The sequence below is a fragment of the Sebastes fasciatus genome, chromosome 7, assembly GCF_043250625.1.
Source record: "Sebastes fasciatus isolate fSebFas1 chromosome 7, fSebFas1.pri, whole genome shotgun sequence".
In the NCBI taxonomy this organism is placed as follows: domain Eukaryota; kingdom Metazoa; phylum Chordata; class Actinopteri; order Perciformes; family Sebastidae; genus Sebastes; species Sebastes fasciatus.
Window position 1 is genome coordinate 26,290,312 of NC_133801.1, and position 22,693 is coordinate 26,313,004.

Sequence of the window (22,693 nt, forward strand, 5' to 3'; positions counted from 1 at the left end):
CAAGGCTCAGCTGACAGTAAAACTGCCTTTTGGGGATTAATTCCAGGAGGTCACAATGATTGTCTTTTTCTTTACCTTTGTTACATATGGTATGGTTGTAGATACAGATACAGAAGAGAGAGGGTTCCGCTGCCGATCAGCCATAACATTAAGACCACTGAGAGGGGAAGTGAATAACATTGATTATCTCGTTACAATGGCCCCTGGCAGTAGGTGGCCTATATCAGACAGCAAGTGAACATTTTGAACTTTGTGTTGGAAGCAGAAAAAATGGGCAAGCGTAAGGATGTGAGCGACTTTCATAAGGGCCAAATTGTGCTGGCTAGACGACTGGGTCAGAGCATCTCCAAAACTGCAGCTCTTGTGGGATGTTCCCGGTCTGCAGTGGTCAGGACCTACCAAAAGTGATCCAATGGAGGAAAGCCAGTGAACCGGCGACAGGGTCAGACCCAAGGCTCATTGATGCACGTGGGGAGCGAAGGCTGGCCCGTGTTGTCCGATCCAATAGAAGAGCTACTGCAGCTCAAATTGCTTTAAAAGTTAATTCTGGTTCCGATAGAAAGGTGTCAGAACACACAGTGCATCGCAGTTTGTTGCGTATGGGGCTGCATAGCCACAGACCGGTCAGGGTGCCCATGCTGACCCAATGTTATGGCTGATCGGTGTATGGTATGATTGCAGTGGAAACGGATACAGAAGAGAGAGGGTTCGCTGTGGTGTGATTCAAGACAAGATATAATTATTAATTACTGCTGCTACTACTACTGATAATCTTGATAATGATATAATTTAGACTGCAGAGTTTTAAATTATATTACAGTTCCAGTGCTGGATTTGAGAAGCCTGTGATTGGACGGTGTCTGTGAGCCACTGAATGGTCAAAGAGTACACCACTTAAAAGAGCTCAACACATAAGCAGGATCAGTTTCATAAGCGTCGCTGGCTACACTTCACCTGTGAGGCGGGGGGGGGGGGGAGAGAATCCGCTACGTCACTGGACGGCCAATTATGAAGCAGCTAGATTTTCTCAGCTTCCACAATGGTGGCCTATCATCTTTCAGACCCAAAAGGTCATCCGGTGGAGAGTGACAGGATACCTTATGTATGGATGCAGATTCTTTATGCTTCCCCATGTGTGTTTTTCAAAAGACTATACGAGACAATCTGTCAGAGAGTCTATTCAGGCGGTGGATAATAGCGATGAGTCGGTAGCTTTTTGTATCCTAACACGCTGAAAAGCTAAATGTAGTTTAGCATTCACAATACTAACAAAATAACAATAGAGAAGAACATTTCTGTGAGTGGCATGTTGCAGACCTCACACGATGTGATGCTTGTGTACACGAGACCTAGTGATCTATTGAACATTTATTTGAAACTTAAAAAGACAGCATTTAAGATGGTAATTTATTAACAGTGGCTTTATAAATAAATAAGTACCACTGGTGGTTAGGCCTCAGAAAAAGATGCCCAGCCAACTTTATCATTAATTAAACAATGTGCCATGTGCGCGCATGTGTTGTTGCCGCCGTAGTGCGGCTGGTATCAGATGCATGCACATACATTTACTGGCACAAGCACAACGAGCAGTGGAAAGAGGTAGGTTTTTGGTGTCAGCTCCAAATGTAGCTGCTATTTTGGATCATGCAAAAAAGACTGGGTGAAGTGGAATATAGATCGGAGTTGTATGGGGATTAATAAATACGGTCTCAGCCAATCGCATCACTGGTCTCATAGCTCTGAAACAGCTGTGCCAATCAGAGTGAAGAAAGACAACCACGATTCAACAACATGGAGAGCGGGCTTCTTCAGGAAATCACATTGTGTATGTCTGTATGGTGCACTGATCTAAATAATAAATCCACATAATAACCGCTACATGCATTTTAACTCGTGTCGAGACTAAAACATGAAACGCAAATTTTGCCAGAAGCGTTGGACAGGAGGCTGTGACGCATAGGATTAATAATCCCCGGTAAATCTAGTGACTTCTGCACAAATAGACAGAATACTGAGTTATAACCGACCAGTCCAAGAGATGCAGAGGTGTGTAGTGTATTAAAGCGGCAGTGGGTAGAGATCCGTCCGTCCGTCCTTCCGTCCGTTCTTGCGTCACACTTTCGTTTCCGGAGCAGAACTCGGAAACTATTTGACTTATGAGCTTCAAATTTGGTATGATGGTTGACAGTGTGGTTTAGTTGTGCCTTTTTGGGGGTTAGGACACCAGGGTTCCAACATGTTTGATAATAACAAGATACATTGTGCTCAATAGATTAATTCCATTGGTTCCAAAAGGGCAAAACCTTTGGCCCTACTTCAGTAGGGGTCAAGCAGTGAGCGGGGGTATGTGAGCCATGCTCCCTTTTGCCTTGTTTATTTATTTACATTTTGAATAATTCCATATTTGTGTCAGAAATGTTGCACATTTCCTCCAAACAGTTGTGGTTCTGAGCCATCTATTCTCCGTGCAACATCTAAGACCCAGTTTCCAATTACCCAACTATTAGCTCCACAAAAAACAGCATCCAATGTGTCGTCTGAATTTGGGAGGAATGGAATTTATATTCAGCACAACTGTAAAAGGACTGTTTTATCAGCAGAAAAAATGACAGTTGCTGTTATTGTTTAATCAACCAAACAAGATCTGGGACTCGGCTGCAGTGCTGAGATGTTGAACTTGATATCCAGCTGTGAACTACCTCTCAGTGTTTGTTTCTTTTTCCTCTATCCAGTCCCCTGAACCCTGCTCGAGGTGCCCGTGTGCTTCAACCAAAGACGGCGTGAAGGACAAAGACAAAGGTGTCAAAAAGAAGATTCCTAAGATTTTCTTCGGCACTCGTACACATAAACAGATAACTCAGATCGCTAATGAGCTGAAGCGCACTGTTTACTCCGGTGTGCCCATGACCATCTTATCCAGTAGAGCTCACACCTGTGTCAACCCAGAGGTGGCGCCTCACGCCAACCGCAATGAACGCTGCAAGGAGCTTCTGGAGGGCAAAGATGTGAGGATGAACACTTACTTACACACATACACCTATTTTTAACTTGAGCTTTAAAGTAATACTCCAACTGAAATCTGTCTTTTTGATATCTAATAGTCACTCCCTCATAAAGAACAGCAGCTGTGGTGAACTTGAATACATACTGTATAGGTCACAATCTAATGCTTTCCCTGCAACAAGTATACATCTGTAAAGCTTGCACTTCCTCTGTGTAGAGTTCAATTGTTAGAATTTGTCTTGCAAAGAGATTATCTCTAAGGTGAAGATGAACATTGCAAACATCAGGCCAGAGCTAATTAAACCCCTTAAATCAGTACCAGACTGACTTGTTTAAGGCTTCGCATGAAGACAAAACTGTTAAGAGTTAAAGGCAAGATCTGCATCAAACCATCTGAACCATTAGGCTTTTTTTTTTTTAATGGACATTATTGGGCCTTAATATCAGAGTCATCAGTCTAATTCTAATAATTTATCAGTCATAAACATGTAATATTGAAGAAATCTTTTTTTGTAATAAGGACAAAATAATTCTTATTTTCATAGAAGTACACTTATGGACTAGAGCTAGACCAATAAATCTGTGAAAATACATATTATATAGATATATATTGGTATCTGGTTTTATGTTGGCCGATAAATTATAAGAAATGTCAGTACAGAAATGCTAAAGATATGTTCTATGTTTTTAGGTCATTTGGAAACAAGTGTCACCATTACATAATTCGTTGACCAGAGAGCATATTTCTACGGGAACCTTATCAAATTGTTTGTTTATGTTATATGCCAATGTAAAAAAAAATATACTACATCAAAAACCCAGGCCAGGCCATGTTGACATGTGACTTTTATCCCATTAAGGGCACATTCTGTATGTCTGCTATTGTCCATAATTTAGACCAGTTCAAGCCCCCTATTTGTCTGCACCCTCTTGCCTCACAAAGAACTGTACTGGACATGAATTAGACTCTTTTGAACCAGGATTGACCCCCCTTCTAGCTGTGAAATCCAACACCTCATGACACACACTTTGTCCATGGAATCAAACTTTCATCCAGCTGATGAATAAAATGATATTACAACTTTTTGATCCCAATTGATATCTCTCCCTCACACGTAATACTCACCAGACCTCAAACCATCATGTACTGAATAGACTGTAACAAAAACCCCACAGGTAACTACCACTACCAGACAAAACTCCTCAACAATGTAGCCTCGGAGCATCAATTATGCTGCTGCAACATCCACAATTGGTCCAGCCGGCACTTTTTGACACACTAAAATGTCAAGAACTTTTTTTTTTTAGAGACATGAGACACTTGTAAACCCCATACTGTCCTGAAGTTGAGGCTCCTACTGCAGTCAGGACAATTACGCTGTCAATGGAGGTGTTTGCCTCCCATGGCAATTGTCTCACTTTGTCATTTGAAATAGCTGGCCCAGTCATAACCCCTCACTGGAATGGGTGTTACTGATGCTCTGTGTCTTCATCACCTCAGGGTCTAGTCTAGTCAGTGTCAGGTTACCATGCTGTATAGACACACAGTGATTCATACACAGAAACGCACGTCGTCTTCAGTCAAAACACCTGTCCTGACCTTCCTAAATGTGGCTGCATGGCTGTTAATCCCCCCCCAACTCCCCTTTCACTGAGCAGACAGGGTTCAGTGTCAGCAAAGTGTCCTAGCTTAGCACATGATAGTGAGAAGTAGACCATTTCATCTAGAGATTATCATTGTGTCTGGAGGTTACCGAGTCCACCGGTGTACAGTATTTGCGTTTGACAGTGTCACCTCAAGCTGTTAAATCCTTAAGAACAGGGTGGGACATCTGAAGCTGACACCTCTGGTGACAGTGTAATTGGGGCTTGGTACATGAGATGCTGCTTCTTTACACTTCTTGTACATTCACTGTATGAGTGTCAGGACATGTAAACCACTACAATACCTGGAACACCTGATCACAGGCAGCCTCTGAAATACTGTATGTCACCTCTGGTTAAATTGGAGACTAGAGAGAAGACAATCTGGTCATGGCCTGGACATCTAAGTTAGTCCAACAAGCATTCTCCATTATTCTTTTGTTTAAGTATCGTTGGGTTTATTGTAGTAGCGTAGTCGGGGTGGAGGAGGGTTTGCAGTTCGGTGTGCTGAGGAGCTCATCGCTGCTTTTTGCAGATGATGTGGTCCTGTTGGTATCATCGGTCTGTGACCTCCAGCACTCACTGGATCGGTTCGCAGCCGAGTGTGAAGTGGCTGGGATGAGGATCTGCACCTCTAAATTTAAGGCCATGGTTCTCAGCAGGAAACCAATGGAATGCCTACTCCAGGTAGGGAATGAGTCCTTACCCCAAGTGAAGGAGTTCAAGTCCCTCGGGGTCTTATTCGCGAGTGAGGGGACAATGGAACGTGAGATTGCCCGGAGAATCGGAGCAGCGTGGGCGGTATTGCATTTGCTTTACCGCACCGTTGTGACGAAAAGAGGGGCTGAGCTGAAAGGCACAGCTCTCGATCCACCGGTCAATCGCCGTTCCTACTCTCACCTATGGTCATGAGGGCTGGGTCATGACCGAAAGAACTAGATCGCGGGTACAAGCGGCCGAAATGGGTTTTCTCAGGAGGGTGGCTGGGGTCTCTCTTAGAGATAGAGTGGGAAACTCAGTCATCCGTGAGGGACTCGGAGTAGAGCCGCTAGTCCTTTGCGTTAAAAGGAGACAGTTGAAGTGGTTCGGGCATCTAGTAAGGACTTACCAACCCAACCTTTAACAAGTAGGGAAAAATGTGTTCAAATCAAAAGGGGTGAGGTCAGAAAGTCATCTTGTGATGTGATGATACATCTGCTCGATCATTCACGATTGACAACACTGCTGGCAACCCTTGAAAGTGTCTCGAAGTTGCATTCAGGATCACTTCTTGAGCTAAGCCCAAATTTAGTTTCAGGAACTCGTCCCCAAAGCGTGTTGAGATCAATGGATGTGTGGACCCGTGACGGTGGCTAAGTGCTTTGATTCGTTAAGTTCCTGCATTGAAATAGGACTATATGTGATCAAGCAAACCATGTGTTCCATGATCCATTGAATGCTGCTGCCTGAGTGAACATTTTGTATATTGCAGGGCAAGTCATGCCGCTTTTACCACGGTGTCCAGAGGATGCGGGACCAGCAAACACTACAGCGGGTTCATGGACTCCATGACGCCTGGGACATCGAGGACCTTGTCGCACTGGGCAAACGGCTCCGGTCATGCTCCTACTATGCTGCCCGGGAACTTATGCAGGGCGCCTCCATCATCTTCTGTCCATATAACTACCTGATGGACCCAATGATCAGAGAGAGTGTGAGTAGAGTTTGGAAGAGAGGGTGAAGAAATCATAGAACAATTCAAAGGGATCAACAAGATGAGTTTAGTTTAAAAACAAAGGACCAGATCATATATAGAGTTTAACCTCTCCCTCTCCTCTGCTCTTCATCTCTTGCTTTTAATCTACATTTTCACCAGATGGAGATCGACCTGGAAGGCCAGATCGTGGTGCTGGACGAGGCCCACAACATTGAGGACTGTGCAAGGGAGAGTGCCAGCTTCACTTTGGACTACAACAGTCTGCTGATGTCCAGGGATGAGCTTGACGGCATGGTCAATAGCAACATCAGACGCTCTAAACACGAGTTGCTCAGGGACTTCTGCTATAGCCTGATCAAGTTAGTGATGCAGTGACCTAATATTGCTCATCTCTGGTTCTCATAATTTGAGTAGATATTTACTAAGGATGTCTTTTTGTCCATGGTGTAGCTGGATCCAGGAGAGCCAGAGCCTGATGTCTGAACGGGGATATGAGAGCGCCAGTAAAGTCTGGAATGGAAAGGATATCCTGGGTATCTTTCACAACCTGGGCATCACCGCTGACACCTTTAGAAATCTGAAGGTGCACCAAATATCTTTGCTTTACTTGTAGACATTTGAGGTGTACCATACCCTTACACTGCTGCTGCTATGAGTATTTGGTCCATTTCAAATGTTCACTCTAAGCCTGAAGCACTGAATCCAACTGTGTGATCAGTGTAAGTGCCTCAGTGCAGGTGTAAGGGCCCACTGGTATGTGTAATGGGATTATATTATTGATTACATTAGTATTTGTTGTTTGCTACCTGATAATAAGCAAAATAGCACAGTTGAACCAAATCAACATTTGGAAATTACCCCCATGCATCATAAGACAACAAAGCACATATAGTGACATGTAGGTTTTTTTTCCTTCCTCTTGCTATCACCACATTTTTCTTGAATGTTTCATTCAGTGACTCGGTGCGGGCGTGCGTCAAAGTCTGTGAGGACATTAGAATAGTTTGCTGATTTTGATTGATGCAGTTTCCAAGTGTTTGGCTCAGTCGATCCCAGTGGATGTTTACCAGACTAAAATGTCATAGTAATACTGGAGTTGGTAAAGACTGACTTTGTGAGGCTATTTGTGTGTGTGTGTCTCATTTAGTGGTAAATTTGTGGGTTTATTCTATGGCGAAGAGGGACCGTGGTTTACAACAACCCAATCCTTACCCTCCCCAACATCAGGGAGAAAAATCATACAAAGTCTTGTCCTTGTCCGGTATTTGCAGGTACAGTAATTAAAACGTGTACCACGCCATCCAGTCATTTTGCACCGTGATATGCATGTATTTAAAGTTTGACTACTTAAAGAAATAAATGAAGGCCTTGTTTGAAGATTTCTGTGCCTATACTGGTAACTTAGGACAATATTAATACCACAGTTTGCACATTAAGTTATTTAAGTTAAGTTTGTCTCTGCACCATAAGTATTAAAAATGGGTGTAGAGTGTGAATGTGTAAAGGTTAAGAAAATGAATAATGTCCTCCCCTTTGTCATGGATGGGAACGGAAAAAATGAACCAGCTCATGGGAAGAGGAGTCTTAATTTTTCACACTAGTACCAACAGCTCCACTGGCGGGAAAATCAGCTCCAATTTAGTCTCATTTATTTATGGTAGAATTACCAGGGTGTAATATTTCTTGTAAAAAAAAAAAAAGTATGTTTATAATATTTAAATATGTGCTGCATGTTCTTTATTGGATTTAGATGTACTGTAATAATCAACAGCTGTTTTTTTTTGTCATTCTTTGACAGCAAAACCTGGCAGCAGTGTTGGAGAAAGAAGAGCGTGTCGGTGTGATAAATGGTAAAGAAGATATGGTTCAGATACCAACCATCAGTACAGCTACCTCCACTGTCCTCAAAAACATCTTCATGGTGCTGGGCTACATGTTCTCCCCTGAGGACACCTGCAGGTCAGAGATGAACCAAAGAAGTCGGCTAGACCAAAATCCTGGGCATGCCAGTGCCTCAGATGAACTACTGTACAGGGTATAGAATCACGTCTCTGTGTGTCTGTAGGTATGCTGAAGACTACCGGATAGCTCTGCAGAAGAGCTTTGCTTGGACCAACCGGGTCCCACCCGATGTCCCTGATGCCCAGGGATTTGTCGTTCGGCCACGCCAAAGGCAACGCCAGATGCAACTCCAGAGCGCCCGAGTCAAGGCCGAAGTCCTGACGCTCAGCTTCTGGTGCCTCAACCCCGCTGTGGTGAGTGGTTATAGATGGCGCACCCTGCCATGTAGATTATCTATTACTGAAGTCTATTAACTTAAATGTATGACTTATTACAGGGTCTGAAATTACCTGCCAAGTGCTGATAAAATATGTCACAAAAAAGTGATTTTCTAGCTCTTCAATTTCCACTGTGCCACCCTTTGATGTTTTGATATGTTGGTGGAATAAATGAGCTGAAACTCCCCTTGGAGGTTCATTGTGTCTGTATCTGTGTGTCGCAGGCTTTCTCTGACTTGAGTACGTCGGTGCACACCATTGTGCTGACATCAGGAACCCTGTCACCCATGGGCTCCTTCTCCTCTGAACTTGGGGTGAACTTTTCCATCCAGCTAGAGGCCAACCATGTTATCAACAAGTCCCAGGTCAGTAGGTTTACCCATGTCACTGAGCCTCTGGGAACAATGCAGACGTATGCATTTTGTGGCTCTTCTGACAAAGTGTATTGCTGTTTAAGAGGATGTTTAGCTGCTTGATTCCTGGTTGTCTAATTTAATAATATGACTCTTGATTTATGACTTCCAAGTCTTCAAAAGGTTGATCAAAGCGGGAGAGTAGAGCTGTGTCTGTATCAGCAGGTAGAAATCAGGCGTATCAACCAAAGATGGAAACTTTGACCCCGTCTTTGCGCCACATCTATACCACTTTTGTCCAGCAGATGTCAGTCTAACCATTTGATTGCAACAGCGTTGATGATTGAACTTATGACTGCTACCACTACTCTGGCAGTGCACATGAGAATGATGTTTTTTCAAAAGGCTCATAATAATACCAGGAAAATATTTGTGTTTGGGCCGCTGATAACTAATTTTTGGGCCAACATGGTAATGCCAGATAGATTTATTATATTGATGATGATGATTTGAACTTGGTGAAGATTTCTAATGCCCTCTCTTCAGGTTTGGGTGGGCACTGTTGGTGCAGGACCCCAAGGCAGAAAACTCCTTGCCACCTTCCAACACACTGAAACGTATGCCTTCCAGGACGAGGTGGGTGCGCTGCTGCTCCATGTCTGCCAGGTCGTGGCCAAGGGTGTGCTCTGCTTTTTACCTTCTTACAAGGTAAATATACCACTAAGACATACTCCACTAAACCAGGAAACATAGACTCTGAAATTACTGGTCTGAAGGAATAAGAGCTTGATATGTATTAAGGTGTCACATGGGCTGTGTTAGATACCGTTAATACACATCTCACCACTACATGTTCTGGCATTTTCAGAATCACATTGGTTAGCTATGTGTGGTGTGCAGTACAGATTAAAAAAAGGATAGAAATTCAAGTTTTGACTCACATTTTTATCAGATGTAGTCCCAACAGCTTCAAAATCTTTGCCACATTAATTTTATAAAACACCTGGACTATTAAAAAAATATTTGATTTGTAGATTTAGCGCAGTCTTTTTAGATTTTTGAGATTGGATTATCTCTCTTTAGCCTTTTAAACATTATTTTTTTTACTTTTTTTACTCTTTCTCTGGAAAGCACCTTGTACTCCTTGCTTGAAATGTGCTATACAAACTTTTTCAGGTGTCACAGCCCAGGCTCAGTGAGCTAGAAAAAGAGGGAGACCACACAGGATTTAAAGTAATTCAAACAATATATTATTTGAAACCGAGACAAAAGCAACATAATAAATGAATCTGTAAGTTAGTGGTGGTTGCAGTGTTGAATGCACGTGTGTTGTTGTGAAGGCAAAACAAAGAGGAGAACCAAACCAAAAAGTATATGATGCTGTTGGTGAGAGGCACACAGAATGTGGAACCAGCCTAAATAAGCTAGGCCCAACCTGGTGCAAGACCTCGGGTTAGATGACCCCGTTCATCTCTACCTGCAGGCAAGCTGCCGTGGAAAAAAAACACAAGCCAGCAGGAGGAGCACAAATAGGGACAGCACATATTAGTTAACATTAATGCAGTATAAATGTGTCTGACCTGGGCAGGTTGGTACAACGGAGTATTAGGGCCACATTGAGGGGGGAAAAAAATCTGAGATTTCGAGAACAAAGTCATATTACGAGAAAAAAAGTCGTAATATTACGAGAATAAAGTCATAACTACGAGAAAAAATGTGTAATGTGTTGGAGGGCAATTGTACTGCACTGCATGGATATAACATAAGGTAAGATAACATATTCCTTTATTAGTCCCGCAGTGGGGAAATTTGCAGTGTTCAGCAGCAAAGGGGAGAGTGCAAAAAACAAGAAGCATTCGCTTACAATACTATAACAACAATAGAGGTGTTGGTATTATTTAGGTCACTCAGTGTATACATCAGTAGGTTTATTTTTTTAGAGGATTAGTGATTGCATCATCGATACAAATGATTTGCCGTTGCCTTGTTCTTGGTTGTACAGGGCAACAGCTCCCTCCCAGCATGCATCTAAATTTACTCTCAAAATGATTAATTCCATCGTATTGAAGTGGTGGTGGATTGTTTGTAGTTGGAACATTAATTTCCACTTTCTACCACTGGGAGGAGCTAGAGACCACAGATTGGAGTCAGTGGTCCGTGTTTTCGTTGTTTGAAGGTATTTATATTATATACAAGTAACAGTTTTCAAAACTGAATTCCAATAGATCCCACTGATGAGAAGAAGCAGCTGTTGGTGGTGTCATATGTTACAATAGATCACTACTATTCAATAGAGGTACTTGTCAAGTACTTGTTAACTGCCATCATCCTCATGGAACTGTATCCTCTTTCAGTTAATGAGGGTGCTTCTTAGAGCGCACTCATAGACACTTTGTCCCCCTTTGTTTGTCATGCGTTTTTGTTCATGAATAATTAATGTGGACTGTAGCTCGGTTGTCACAATGGCTTACTCAGGGCCAAGTGGATTTCATTTATCATTGTGTGTTTGTCCACAATACGCATGTTACGTGTAACTTTGGTTGATGAATATATTTACTGTGGGAAATATAATAACATTTGAGTTTAAAGTCATTATGAAAAAAAGATCCCTTTAAACGTATATATTATAATGCTGAGGTTCCTAACATTTTTGGCTTGCAACCGCTTAAAGGGATAGTTCGGGTATTTCTCAGTGGGGTTTTATGAGGTACATCTCCATAGTCAGTGTATTACCTACAGTAGATGAAGTCTGGAGAAACAGAAAGGAGTACCAGCACGGGAGCAAAGCAGCAGCAAAATGCATTTTAGACACTGAAAAAAAAAATCAATATCAGTTGAAGTGTACGCTATATTTAGAATATCTTCATTGCTTTACCTTGCCATGAGACAGCCCTTTCCGACGGGGAACTGAAGCCGCTATCTATGCTCTCTTCAAAGAGACTCCATTGACTAAAACAGTCATTTTACTTCTCAGAACATGGGAGTTGCTGGTCTACCGCTGTGTTGATCGGTTTGGTTTTTGGTGTGATTGTGTAACTTTGGTGTTTTGAAGGGTTAGTTCACACCGACTGCCATCTACTGTAGGACTATGACTATGGATAAGGACCTCATACAACCCTCTCTACTTTTATCCCATTGTCAGCGGTCTCAGTGTGTATGGATTATGACCCGTTTAACCTAAGCGTGGACCCCCAGCACCCCCGCCAATCTTTATTTGAATAGATTTCAGAGGTAGCGTTTCCCAGTAATTCACAGGGACAAAGCAAAGAGTAAAGCAAAGTCTGAAAAATTGAATATTATTTATGAAGCATACATTGTTTTTCTGCTTTCCAATATATGCATATGGTTAATCATCTCGCAACCCCTCTGATATATCTAAATTGTACAAATATGATCAAAGTCACAGCGGTGAAAATCCTCGTCTGCTGGACACACAGTGTCTACTGTCTACATATGATTTTAAGTTCATGAATATACATACATATATATATAGACATATACATTAACAGTCATCACGGCTGTAAAGAGTTAACGTCTTGATAAGAGGACACATCATTTTCCATCAAACGGTGGACCTTTACAGTTGTGTGTTTTTGCCCTTGGCAAATGTAGTTTTTGCCTTTGGCATATTCGCGTGGTTTGTGTTCAACTTGTATTTCCACATGTCACATGCAGTGATCATTGGTTTGATTTCTCTGCCGTCCTTGTTTGCTTGCTATCCAGTTGCATTCTCGAACAGCTGCTGACACCGCCATCCAAACTGTAAAGGGAAAGCTAAGACTCCGGGCCTTGTTGTTTTCTCATTTTACCTTCCTTTTTCGTCAGCCTATGGTGCCAGTCGAGGAGCGACTATGAGCTGTGGGATGTTTTTTTTTTTTTATTATTGATAGCCATGTAGGAGTCTTCTATATCTCTCTCTCTCTATGCTGATGCATAAATATTTAATCTGCAGTCAGCTCTTAAAGATGAGGAGATGAGGGGATATGAAGGGCTGGGGTATTAATTGGAGCCCGTGGAGGCCTCGTTGGTGCCGCTGAGTCCCGTCTTCCCCGTGATGTGCGTGTGTGTGTGCAACACAGAGAGGATAGGTCATCTGTTCAGTGTGTCTATGTGATGGCTATCAGACCCTCATACACAGCTGGCTCAGTGATGGACAGAGAGAGCAGTGAGGCGAACAGGCCTGCAGGGTCAAGGAGGTGTACATCGAGGCTCGTTCTCTGCCTTCACATAAACACACAAAGCCTGTTCAGTCCAATTTAATTATCTTCTTAAAGCAGGTAGAATGACAACACAGGTAGTAAAATTAGTAATAAAACATGTCTAAATCTGACTTTTGCTGTCAATAATGTTTCTCTTTTGGTTCGGCGTTGAGAAAATTAACTGTATTGACGTCTCTGTAGCTAATGTTGTCATTTCTCAGCATTGGTGCACTGCAGTCAAATGAGTTCAAAGAAAACTCAAGAGAATGTTGCGCATTAGCCCACAGCTCAATAAATTTCTTTTTTAAGATACACGGACACACAGAGTATGCCTGTAATCATGGTCACACGCACACACTTTCCCAGAGAGCCTGCACCAATGCTGTGGTTTTGTAGCACTTTAGCCTCAACATCCCCCCAGTTAATGCCCATTAAAACCACAGCGGGCCCTGCCGTCTGGTCCCAGCCGCCGCCAAACGAAGGGACCAATGCTCCACTGGAGAGGGGGGACTGATGGTTTATTAAAAAAGCGGGGGTTTTGCAGAGGTGAAAAGATGGCGGGGAATACAAGATGCTTTTAAAGGAGATTGAGATAAGGGCCATTAGGTGATGTCGCCTCGCTGTCTGTGTGAAGACGCATCCAGCGCTGGCGCCTGGGCTCCGCCGAGTGTGTGTGTCAAATCAAAGTCAAACCGGACTGCAGGGGTGAACACCCGCCAGCACACACTGTCCTCAGCAGCTCAGAGGTATCTGAAGCACCAATCACACAGCTCCAGAAGTACTGGTGTCTCTTAAGTGAGACTGTTTCTGTCCGTGTTAGGGAGCATATTAGATTCATGGGTCAATTTACCCAGTGTAGCATATCCCTCCTGATTCTGTTTTAGAGCTCAGGTGATGTTTTATATGAGTTTTTACAGTGGAAACTTCAGGATTACTGCTGTGTGACTAAGCTGGAGCTTTTTTTTTTGGGAGGCTTAGAGTTTCAGACTTAACAGGTCAAATGTAGCCTCAGTCCTCTCCTCCTTCTGATACCTCCTTCAACCACAGTAGCAATTTGTGGCTGTCAATTCATTTAAAACATAATTAAACATAATGTGGAAACTTTAGAGATGATATAAGACTGAATGTAGGGCTGCAACACTTAATCTGTTGGTTATTAATCATTTCATTTAATAACATCTCAACTGCCCAGGGTCAGAGATGACGTCTTTGAATTGCTTGTTTTGTCCGACCAGCAGCCCAAGTCCAAAACCCAAAGATACTCCGATAACAATGACACAAAACTGCAACCATTATTTGATAAACAGTACAGTTTTTAAGGTCTGAATAAAATATGTAAAGGAGAAGCTGACTTTAAACAGTGATGAACCTGCATAATTTGAAATCCTCACATATAATTTATATACAGTATATATTGTTAATGACAATTTGCATCCGATCAAACGGGTATGCCACATGAAAATATACACTTTATATTCAACTCAGTTTAATACGTTTGTTTTTTTTGAAGAGGAAAAGGAAGCCCTATCCGTGACCCGTCTTCTTCTCAAGGCAGCAGTCAGTGTTTCTGCAGCGTTCCGTTGTCACCACCAGTGTGGCTGGGATGTGTAGAGCAGACGACAAGGGAAGAGTGGCAGGCCAGAGGTGGCAGGTGGCTTCTTGCCACCAGTCTTGGCGTGATGGTTACTGTGATATTTTGGGGCTGAATAATTTACGCCGTAACAACGCGTCTCCCCTCGCCACTGCGAAATGTGGCTCCTGGCTGCATGTTTCATTAATGCCGTCGCCTCCAAACCCCTTCCATAATTCAGCAGGCACTAGAGGAGCTGCGATGTGTCGCCACACAGCTCACTGACACCGGGGACACAGGAGATAGAGAGAGGCCGGATGCAGAGGAGGTGAAAGATGGGGAGATAGTAAGGGGGGGCAAGAGAGGGCAAGTGTAAAAGTGCGAGAAAGACTACAGTCCACTGCTTCTATCTAGTTGTTTCGCCACGTTGTCCCAATTGGCAGAAAGATCTGGCCCAACTTACCGTGTCACTGGCAGCGGCTGAGCATAGCACCTACCATGCCTGGAAAAGGCAATAAATTATTCACACTTTGTTGTGCCCTCCTATGTGCTAAATACTGCTCATTCCCATTTATGTTGCCTGGGCATCGTAACTGTGCTCCCTTTAAGAACCGCTGGACAACAAATAAATAGATATTATGTACATAACAGATACTTTCTGATTCTACTTTATTAAGCATATTCTTTATTTTAAAAAAAAACAATTTTGTTGCTAAAATACAGTGTAATGTAATTAATAGTCCTTAACCTATCTGGCATATACAAAAGTTGCCATACTTGTTTTTATGGTGGTTCTCAGAATGTTAGTGTGCAGGCCTTAAATAACCACTAGCTGCTATTTTCAGATTTGTGTTGAAGTTAAACAAAGAGGTTGAGCCCGTAGATTGACATTTTATAGCACAGCCCAGTCTGCCAACTAAACACCAGGTCTCTGTCAGATGTTGTCCCTAAATTATTCACGAAGGTGCTCATGTCTGTAATTTTTTTTTGTCTGTAATTTCTGTGTCGAGTGTAACACTCACACGGCTGAAAGCCTTTGCCGAAGGTGCTGCAGATCCGTTTGACGGCAGAGTAAAACGCTCCGCTTCACACCTACATCCATGCAGTTTGGTTTATCAGACCAGTCTTGTGATGTGCATGGTCTGTACCAATGCTGCCCAGGGCAATAACAGGAACACATTGGTTGAACACAGTCTAATATGAATGAGAGTCAAACACAGTTTGAACCAGCATTTCCTGTATGAGTGTTGATTTGAAATATTGGATGATATTTGTTGTCCTGAACAGCTGTATGTAGTGTTGGACTCTTCAAACCAATCATTTCAAGATAATTACCAAGAATACTTTAAAAGTTAGTAGTGATTTATGATCTTGTGAATGCAAACAACAACACGGATCAGAGCGGTGATAATCAGGCAAACGACCATCACCAAAAGAACACATCCTGATTCAACATTGTTGAACAGCATGTCATCTGAGATGCACCACCTTTATTGAACTTCCTCTTGAGTGGACTATGACGGCCAAAGATGAGTCAAGTGCCGTTCCGACGTTTCCAGCGATAAATGAGAGGCTGCGTCTCCAGTGAGACTTTACTGTGGAAGAGTGGAAAGCATTTTCCTGCTCGGATAAATCAAGATTTTTATTGTTCCTTACAAACAAATTCCAACGTAGTGTGCAGGGGTTTGTGTGCACCTGTGAAGCTGTGGTGTTGGGGTCTGTTGTGTTTGCAATTGTATGGCATTCAAAGGCGCGGGCTTTGCCATACTGACCACTAGCAAAGAAAACGGACTTATTGGGGCGTGGAGTGGCACTTCTCTGGTGGGAAAGGTGCTGTAGTTAGTTGCAATACTAACTAACTACACACAGCAGTGGCCCCTTGGACTCTCCTTTCCCAGAGTTGCCCAGTGAGAAGTGGTATGATCGAGAGGAGGAGGAGGAGGAGGAGGCCATGGCTGAGTTCCTATTTGCCTTTGTTCTACTGTGTGTCACAGGGAGGACGGTACTGATTGTTGTTTGTGCGAGTGGATTGACAGTTTGGATTATCTGGATGTGGCGCTGGAGAGGGTACCCCTGTAATGACAAAGAAACCTCAAACGGTGATAGGGAACAACGGTCTGCCTGATCTGAACCCAAGAAGTGACGCTTTATTATTGAACTTCTGTGCTCGTCAAGAACTGTCCATAACGTCCACTAGGTCCCAAAGAATAATGATCTAGTAATGATCTTGGATCAGGTTGTACAGACCCGGTAAACCCGGTAAGTTACGCAGCGAGGGTGAACTGGGAATGTCTTGTGGAGGCCCCTGTCTGTAAGTTTTCCAACTCCTTTCTCTGGAGGAATTTGTCCTGCATCCCAGGAAGATAGTTGATTGTAGAGATTTACATCCAGAGTGGATATCATGTAGTCTGCCCTCGCCAAGGGGGTGAACTATTTCTGTTATTTAATGGTAAAAAATACAAGTTGTAACCTTTTCTGCCAATGATAAAAAAAAACCCTTACCAATTGATACTTGTATTACTGTCAAACAAAGTTCTGCAGATATGATGACGTTGGCTGCAGGTATGGGCTGCCCCTTTTAGTTGATTAGTAGACTAATCTGTCGTTTTGGTCTCGGTCAACTAAGATTTCTCTAGTCGATTATTTTTTATGCTGAATGACTTATTTCCAAGAAAGTTCTGAGCACATCTCTGGTAAACATGAGATTTAAAGTGGCGCTTTTGTGGGATTCTTCGTGGACAACCTCAGTTTTACAGTCCTGTCGATTAAATCAACTAATCGATTAGTCGTCAAACTCGTCTACCGAGCATATCTTTGGTGGAGGTCGGCCGTAGCTGCAAGATCCTTGATTTTGTCTTTGTTTTTATCAGGGGGAGCATTTTTCCTCCGTACTCTTTGCCTTGTGGAATCAGCTCCTTTCCAAGTGCAGCCTGGCAGATAATGGCTGTTTTGTTTAGTAGTAGATCTGCCTAAAGTACATAACATGAATAATTCATCTCCCGCTCAAGATTGAACTGGAAAGCTATTGGAGGACAAACAGTTTGCTGAGTTGAAGACGCACGTAAGGGGGGTCCTTGTCGATGTAACACTGCATATTTAGTGAATGTGCCATGTTTTATTGATGCAAACTTCCCGGCCTCACTTGCTTTAGGAGGCACAAACATGACGAAATCTTCCCCATGCTTCATTTCACCACTACGAGGCAATCGCACTGGCATGCAAGAAATGATCAGCGCTCTCATCCTGTCTCATCTCCCTGTCTGCCTTTGTTGATTTCCTCTGTACTGCACATAACCCGCAGAGTGCATTTCACTTTAGCATTGTGTGGTGTTTTTGAGAAACACTTTGGAGTGGGCTGTTCATGCAGGTAAATAGAATAGGTGTACAGTTGAGGACAGGATGTCAGTGAATACTCCCCATCTGCATCTGGCTCAGGCTTTACAGCTTGACACTATTAGCCTGTTGAGAAGTATTCTGCCGTCTACAACAAGAAGTTCTACTTGACCTTTCTAACACATTTCCAAGCCAGTGAAGCTGCTCTTTTATTGTGAATCCATGCTTATTCAAGGATATAATCTGCCCAGCACATACATGAGTGGGGCCATGCTTGGATGAGGGCTTTTAGATCAATGTGCCTCTCCTGAGAACTGCTGACTTTTTGCCCCAACAATAGTATGGGAACAGTGATTTCATTACAAAAGGAGATCTAAACACATCCGCTTTCTAGCAAAGTCCAAGTAAAGACAATACTTCAAAGCTGCGTGAGGATACGGGACCAAACATGCGTAGCTAAATGCTTCCTGTTCTTTGTTTCAAGCTCAATATTTCAGACTCGGAAAGTGTCATAATGCGTTACAAGCGTCTTGACGGTACACAGGCACATGGCCACATGTACATAGGCCACGTAACTGCAGATTTTTATGTTTCAAATTATATTTTCCGTGCGTAAGTAGACATGGTGTCTCCGTAAGGCTGTACTAAACCCATGTAGCGGAAAAACTGAAATTTGGACCTCATGATGGTGCTATGTGGTAAGTTAAGGGATCACCAAAGTTCATTTCATGGCAATCCATCCAGTAGTTCTTGGGATATATTACAGTCTAGACCAAAGTGATGGACCAACTGATAGACTGATATTGCCATCCGGGTTTATTCTAGTTAGTGTAAAGCTAAATGAAGATAACGCAGTGATCATTTACTATATTATACACAGAAGTAGTGGCAGGTTAAATAAATATTTGGTCTTTCCTTAACTATAGCATCATCTATGAGAATCTAGAAAATAGATGCTGCTCTTGGTTCGCCATATTGTAGGTTCACTCTCATGATTCTGATTCTTTGTGATCGATTTCCGCTTTCTCAACAAAACCTAGGCAAGCATCTCCATATTTACATGATACCTCCTGTGATTTGATCAGATGCTGGACAAGCTGCGAGACCGATGGATCAACACTGGTCTCTGGGAGAAGCTAGAACGACAGAAAACTGTGATCACAGAGCCCCGTGGTGGCGGCAAGGGGGATTTTGACCAACTGCTTCAGATGTACTATGATGCCATCAAGTACTGTGAGGGAGAAAGAGGTGAGAATGGTAGACATCACACTGACCTTTGGACCTGCTGATGGTTTTGCTATATTACTCTGTATAGCTTGATGGCTACAACAGCGTATTAGGGCCATTGTAGGTACAAAATCATAATTACAGAGCCGGGGGGGGGGGGGGGGGGGGAATTTAAAAGTCTTGAGTTTTCTCTCAGAATATTACCCCCCCCCCTGCCCTGGCTCCGTAATAAGGGCCCGAACACGAAAGTGCCAGGAAAGCTATTGTTTTTCTAAAGATTATTTTTCCGCTGTGAGATTGCATTTTTGAGGAGCTGAAGATTCACGAAAACTCCCGAAAATTGGAATACGCATCAGAAATGGTGAAAATTGCAAAGTTCTGTAGTGATTGGGCTCAGGCGCCCCCTTATGAGTGGAAGGCCATAGTTTGGACAAAGTTGATCCTATGTTCATGAAATTTGGTAGGCACATCCCGCTCATTATTTCAGACATATTTCTCATTAGGTTTTTTATTAGCTCCGCCCACCCGGAAGTCAGCCATTTTTAATTTTGTGTGTTTTTCATGTATTTTATGCATACTTTTACTCCTAGAGAGTTTTTCAGATTTGCGTCAAATTTGGGTGGTATAACCCTCAAACTAATGTGACGCTAAATTGCGAAGGAATTTGATCACTCGAACGGTGATGTCATAGGTCATGTCAGAAGATGCCTTTTTATCACTTTACAGGCATGGAACTTTACGATACTCCTCTGAAAATTGCAAAGCTTTTGTGTTTTCGCGAAACGGCGTTATTGTGGTGGCACGGCGAATTTCGATGTTTTGACATGACACAGGAAGCTGTTGTAACTTGACTTTACATAGTCCAATCTGCCCCAAATTTCACAAGCTGGATAAGAGTCCAGACCTGAAGACGTATATGTGCCATTGTGAGTGATAGTCATAGCGCCACCTACAGGAAACAGGAAGTTGTTGTAAATTGACTATACATTGTCCAATCAGCCCCAAACTTGACATGTTTTATAAGAGTCTTTAGCGCCACACGCTCCACGCAGAAAATACCCTCTAACTGTTGCATGCAGTGTCTTGACTTTCATGGAAATGCACGGCAGCGTGTACCCCCGACGTGCGCAAAGGGGCGAGGGCCCGTTCAACGCTGCTCGCAGCTTTAATTATAATTTTTTTTTCTACAATGGCCCTAATACGCCGTCGTAGATGTCTGTTCATTAGTGCAGAATTACATTATTTTGATCTAGTCTAATGCTCGCACAGTGAGGTGGTGCAACTGCATCTTAAGTAGTCATGTGTACAGCTGCACCAATGCTGACATCATCTAAATTTACAATAGAATAGTTCTAGTAATTGTTTGGAGTTCTACTTTATATTACATGTCATATTACAGTGTTATGTGTTACAGAATCATATTACAGTGTGTTATATGTACTGTATGGGATTTCTTTGTTATAGATGGTGCACTGCTGATCGCTGTCTGTAGGGGTAAAGTGAGTGAAGGACTAGACTTCACTGATGACAACGCCAGGGCAGTGGTCACCATTGGAATTCCCTTCCCAAACTTCAAAGACCTCCAAGTAAGTAGACACACAAGAGGGCTAAAGATGTCCACCTCTTTAGTTTTTTGGCCGAGATCCAACATTTTGAATACCATGAACACAAAAAAAATATATCTCACAGACGTGCACACACACACAAACCCACACCAAATAAGAGCATCTCCTTTTGGTGATCCGTAAAAAAAAATCCCAAAGCGATGTTGCTGTGTGCGCCCCGTCCTCAGCAGATAAAGTTGACCTTTAAGTTTGACTGTCTCCCGCATCCCACCTCTCCTCCCCTTTACTCCTCCACATCCCCCTGTCAGAGCACGACGAAGCTTTCACTAACCTGTTCTGTCAGTGTGGCAAGACGTGCGGGTGATTGAAGCTTCTCAGACCCTTTCACCTTAGCCAAAGCTGTCAGTTTCACCACTGTCAGCTCTCAGGGCATTGCTTCTTCTTTTTTATCAGATTTTTTATTTTGTATTTTCTACTCTGTGTTAGCACTGGTGTTTACGTACAGGTAGATGGTCTAGGGCAGGCTTCAAAGAAGGTCATGTTAGAGTTCTTACTATGTATGGTTTGACCATAGGAGACGCCAGTTTTTGTTTTTAAATGAAGCCACTGTTAAGGCCTTTACACATCGGGGGCGTGACGAATAAATGCAAAATACTCGCCTTCGAATATTTTTAAATAGTGCCCAACAAATGCACTATTTAGTCCTGTTTGAGTAATGTTTCTTAAAAACTATACAGTGACCAGCTGTTTGAGTCGAGATGGACTAACACATTGTTGGTTTTGTTTTCATTTTTGTTTTAATATTGGCACCGGCACACAGGAATCGTACCCTTGTAGTAAATGATAACCAGTCCCATGCTCAGAAAGACTGAGACTGTCAGACGTTGATTGAAGTGATACAGCAGTTTACAGTGTTAAATATTACATTATGGTGTTATTGTATTCATGTGGTTGACAAAATAATGGAAAAAAACCCAGAAAAATAAGGCTGTAAATACGTAAAAGAACAAATGCATATTATCATAAAGACAATGTTTTTTATTTTTTTTATTTTAGTCAATATACAGTATCATGAAAACTGAGGTTTTGGTGCCATTCTGCTACATCAAGCTTGAGCTTGATAAAACAGGAGATAAGTGGATGGAGCAGAACACCAGGAGGAGGATTGAAGAAGCCAGAGCTTGTTAGGGCTAAGGTGGAGCTGACCAAGCGTGAAGAGACGTGTGCATTTCTAACGACGTATCCTGTGCTCCACATTAACAGCCTTTGTTTATTTGCTCCTTGTGCTCAGCTGCTCAGAGAGCTCCCATTCTGCTGCCACATTTTGTCAGAATTGTGGCGGCTGTAGGATCAGGTATAGGCAAGGCTGATTGTGATGGACTGCTGACACTTTATACTGCCTTTTAAAGTCACACCAAAACCTTAAATTCAATTTTTGTTAAGCTCCATCCTTGACCAACATGAAAGTAGTGCATAATTTAAATAAACAAATGAATAAGAAAATAAACACAATAGAACAAAATGAACAGTTTGGACTGAAGGAGGGGTGTCTTGTGCTTTACCTAGTCGTACCACTTCCATCTGAATTGGCCAAGGTGTATTAGTACCAACCATCCAACCAACTGTAAAAAATCTTGGGGTGACATTTGACAGCTGTTTGAAATTTGATAAACAGATTGACTCTGTTGTTAAAACGACTTTTTTCCAGCTTCGTCTTCTGACTAAAGTAAAGCCCTTCCTCAATCGGCACGATCTTGAGAAGGCAATTCACGCCTTTATTAGCTCGAGACTTGACTGTTGTAATGCACTGTATGTTGGTCTCAA

The 22,693-nt window shown here is 42.6% G+C and overlaps 2 protein-coding genes across 8 annotated transcripts in view; one reads left to right on the forward strand and one right to left on the reverse strand.

Moving 5' to 3' along the window:
• Window positions 1-22,693, reverse strand: part of LOC141770481 (tyrosine kinase receptor Cad96Ca) — a 159,481-nt gene that overhangs the window by 118,483 nt on the left and 18,305 nt on the right. The gene's annotated exons all lie outside the window — the stretch shown is intronic.
• brip1 (BRCA1 interacting helicase 1) overlaps window positions 1-22,693 on the forward strand; it is an 81,725-nt gene that overhangs the window by 10,015 nt on the left and 49,017 nt on the right. For all 7 annotated transcript variants that reach the window (XM_074640010.1, XM_074640008.1, XM_074640009.1 and 4 more), the window contains 10 exons: window positions 2,733-3,005; window positions 6,119-6,340; window positions 6,503-6,702; window positions 6,794-6,926; window positions 8,142-8,302; window positions 8,409-8,598; window positions 8,847-8,987; window positions 9,522-9,683; window positions 19,163-19,325; window positions 20,769-20,890. In XM_074640010.1, the coding sequence (XP_074496111.1) occupies window positions 2,733-3,005; window positions 6,119-6,340; window positions 6,503-6,702; window positions 6,794-6,926; window positions 8,142-8,302; window positions 8,409-8,598; window positions 8,847-8,987; window positions 9,522-9,683; window positions 19,163-19,325; window positions 20,769-20,890 (1,767 nt within the window). The remainder of the gene's footprint in view (window positions 1-2,732; window positions 3,006-6,118; window positions 6,341-6,502; window positions 6,703-6,793; window positions 6,927-8,141; window positions 8,303-8,408; window positions 8,599-8,846; window positions 8,988-9,521; window positions 9,684-19,162; window positions 19,326-20,768; window positions 20,891-22,693) is intronic.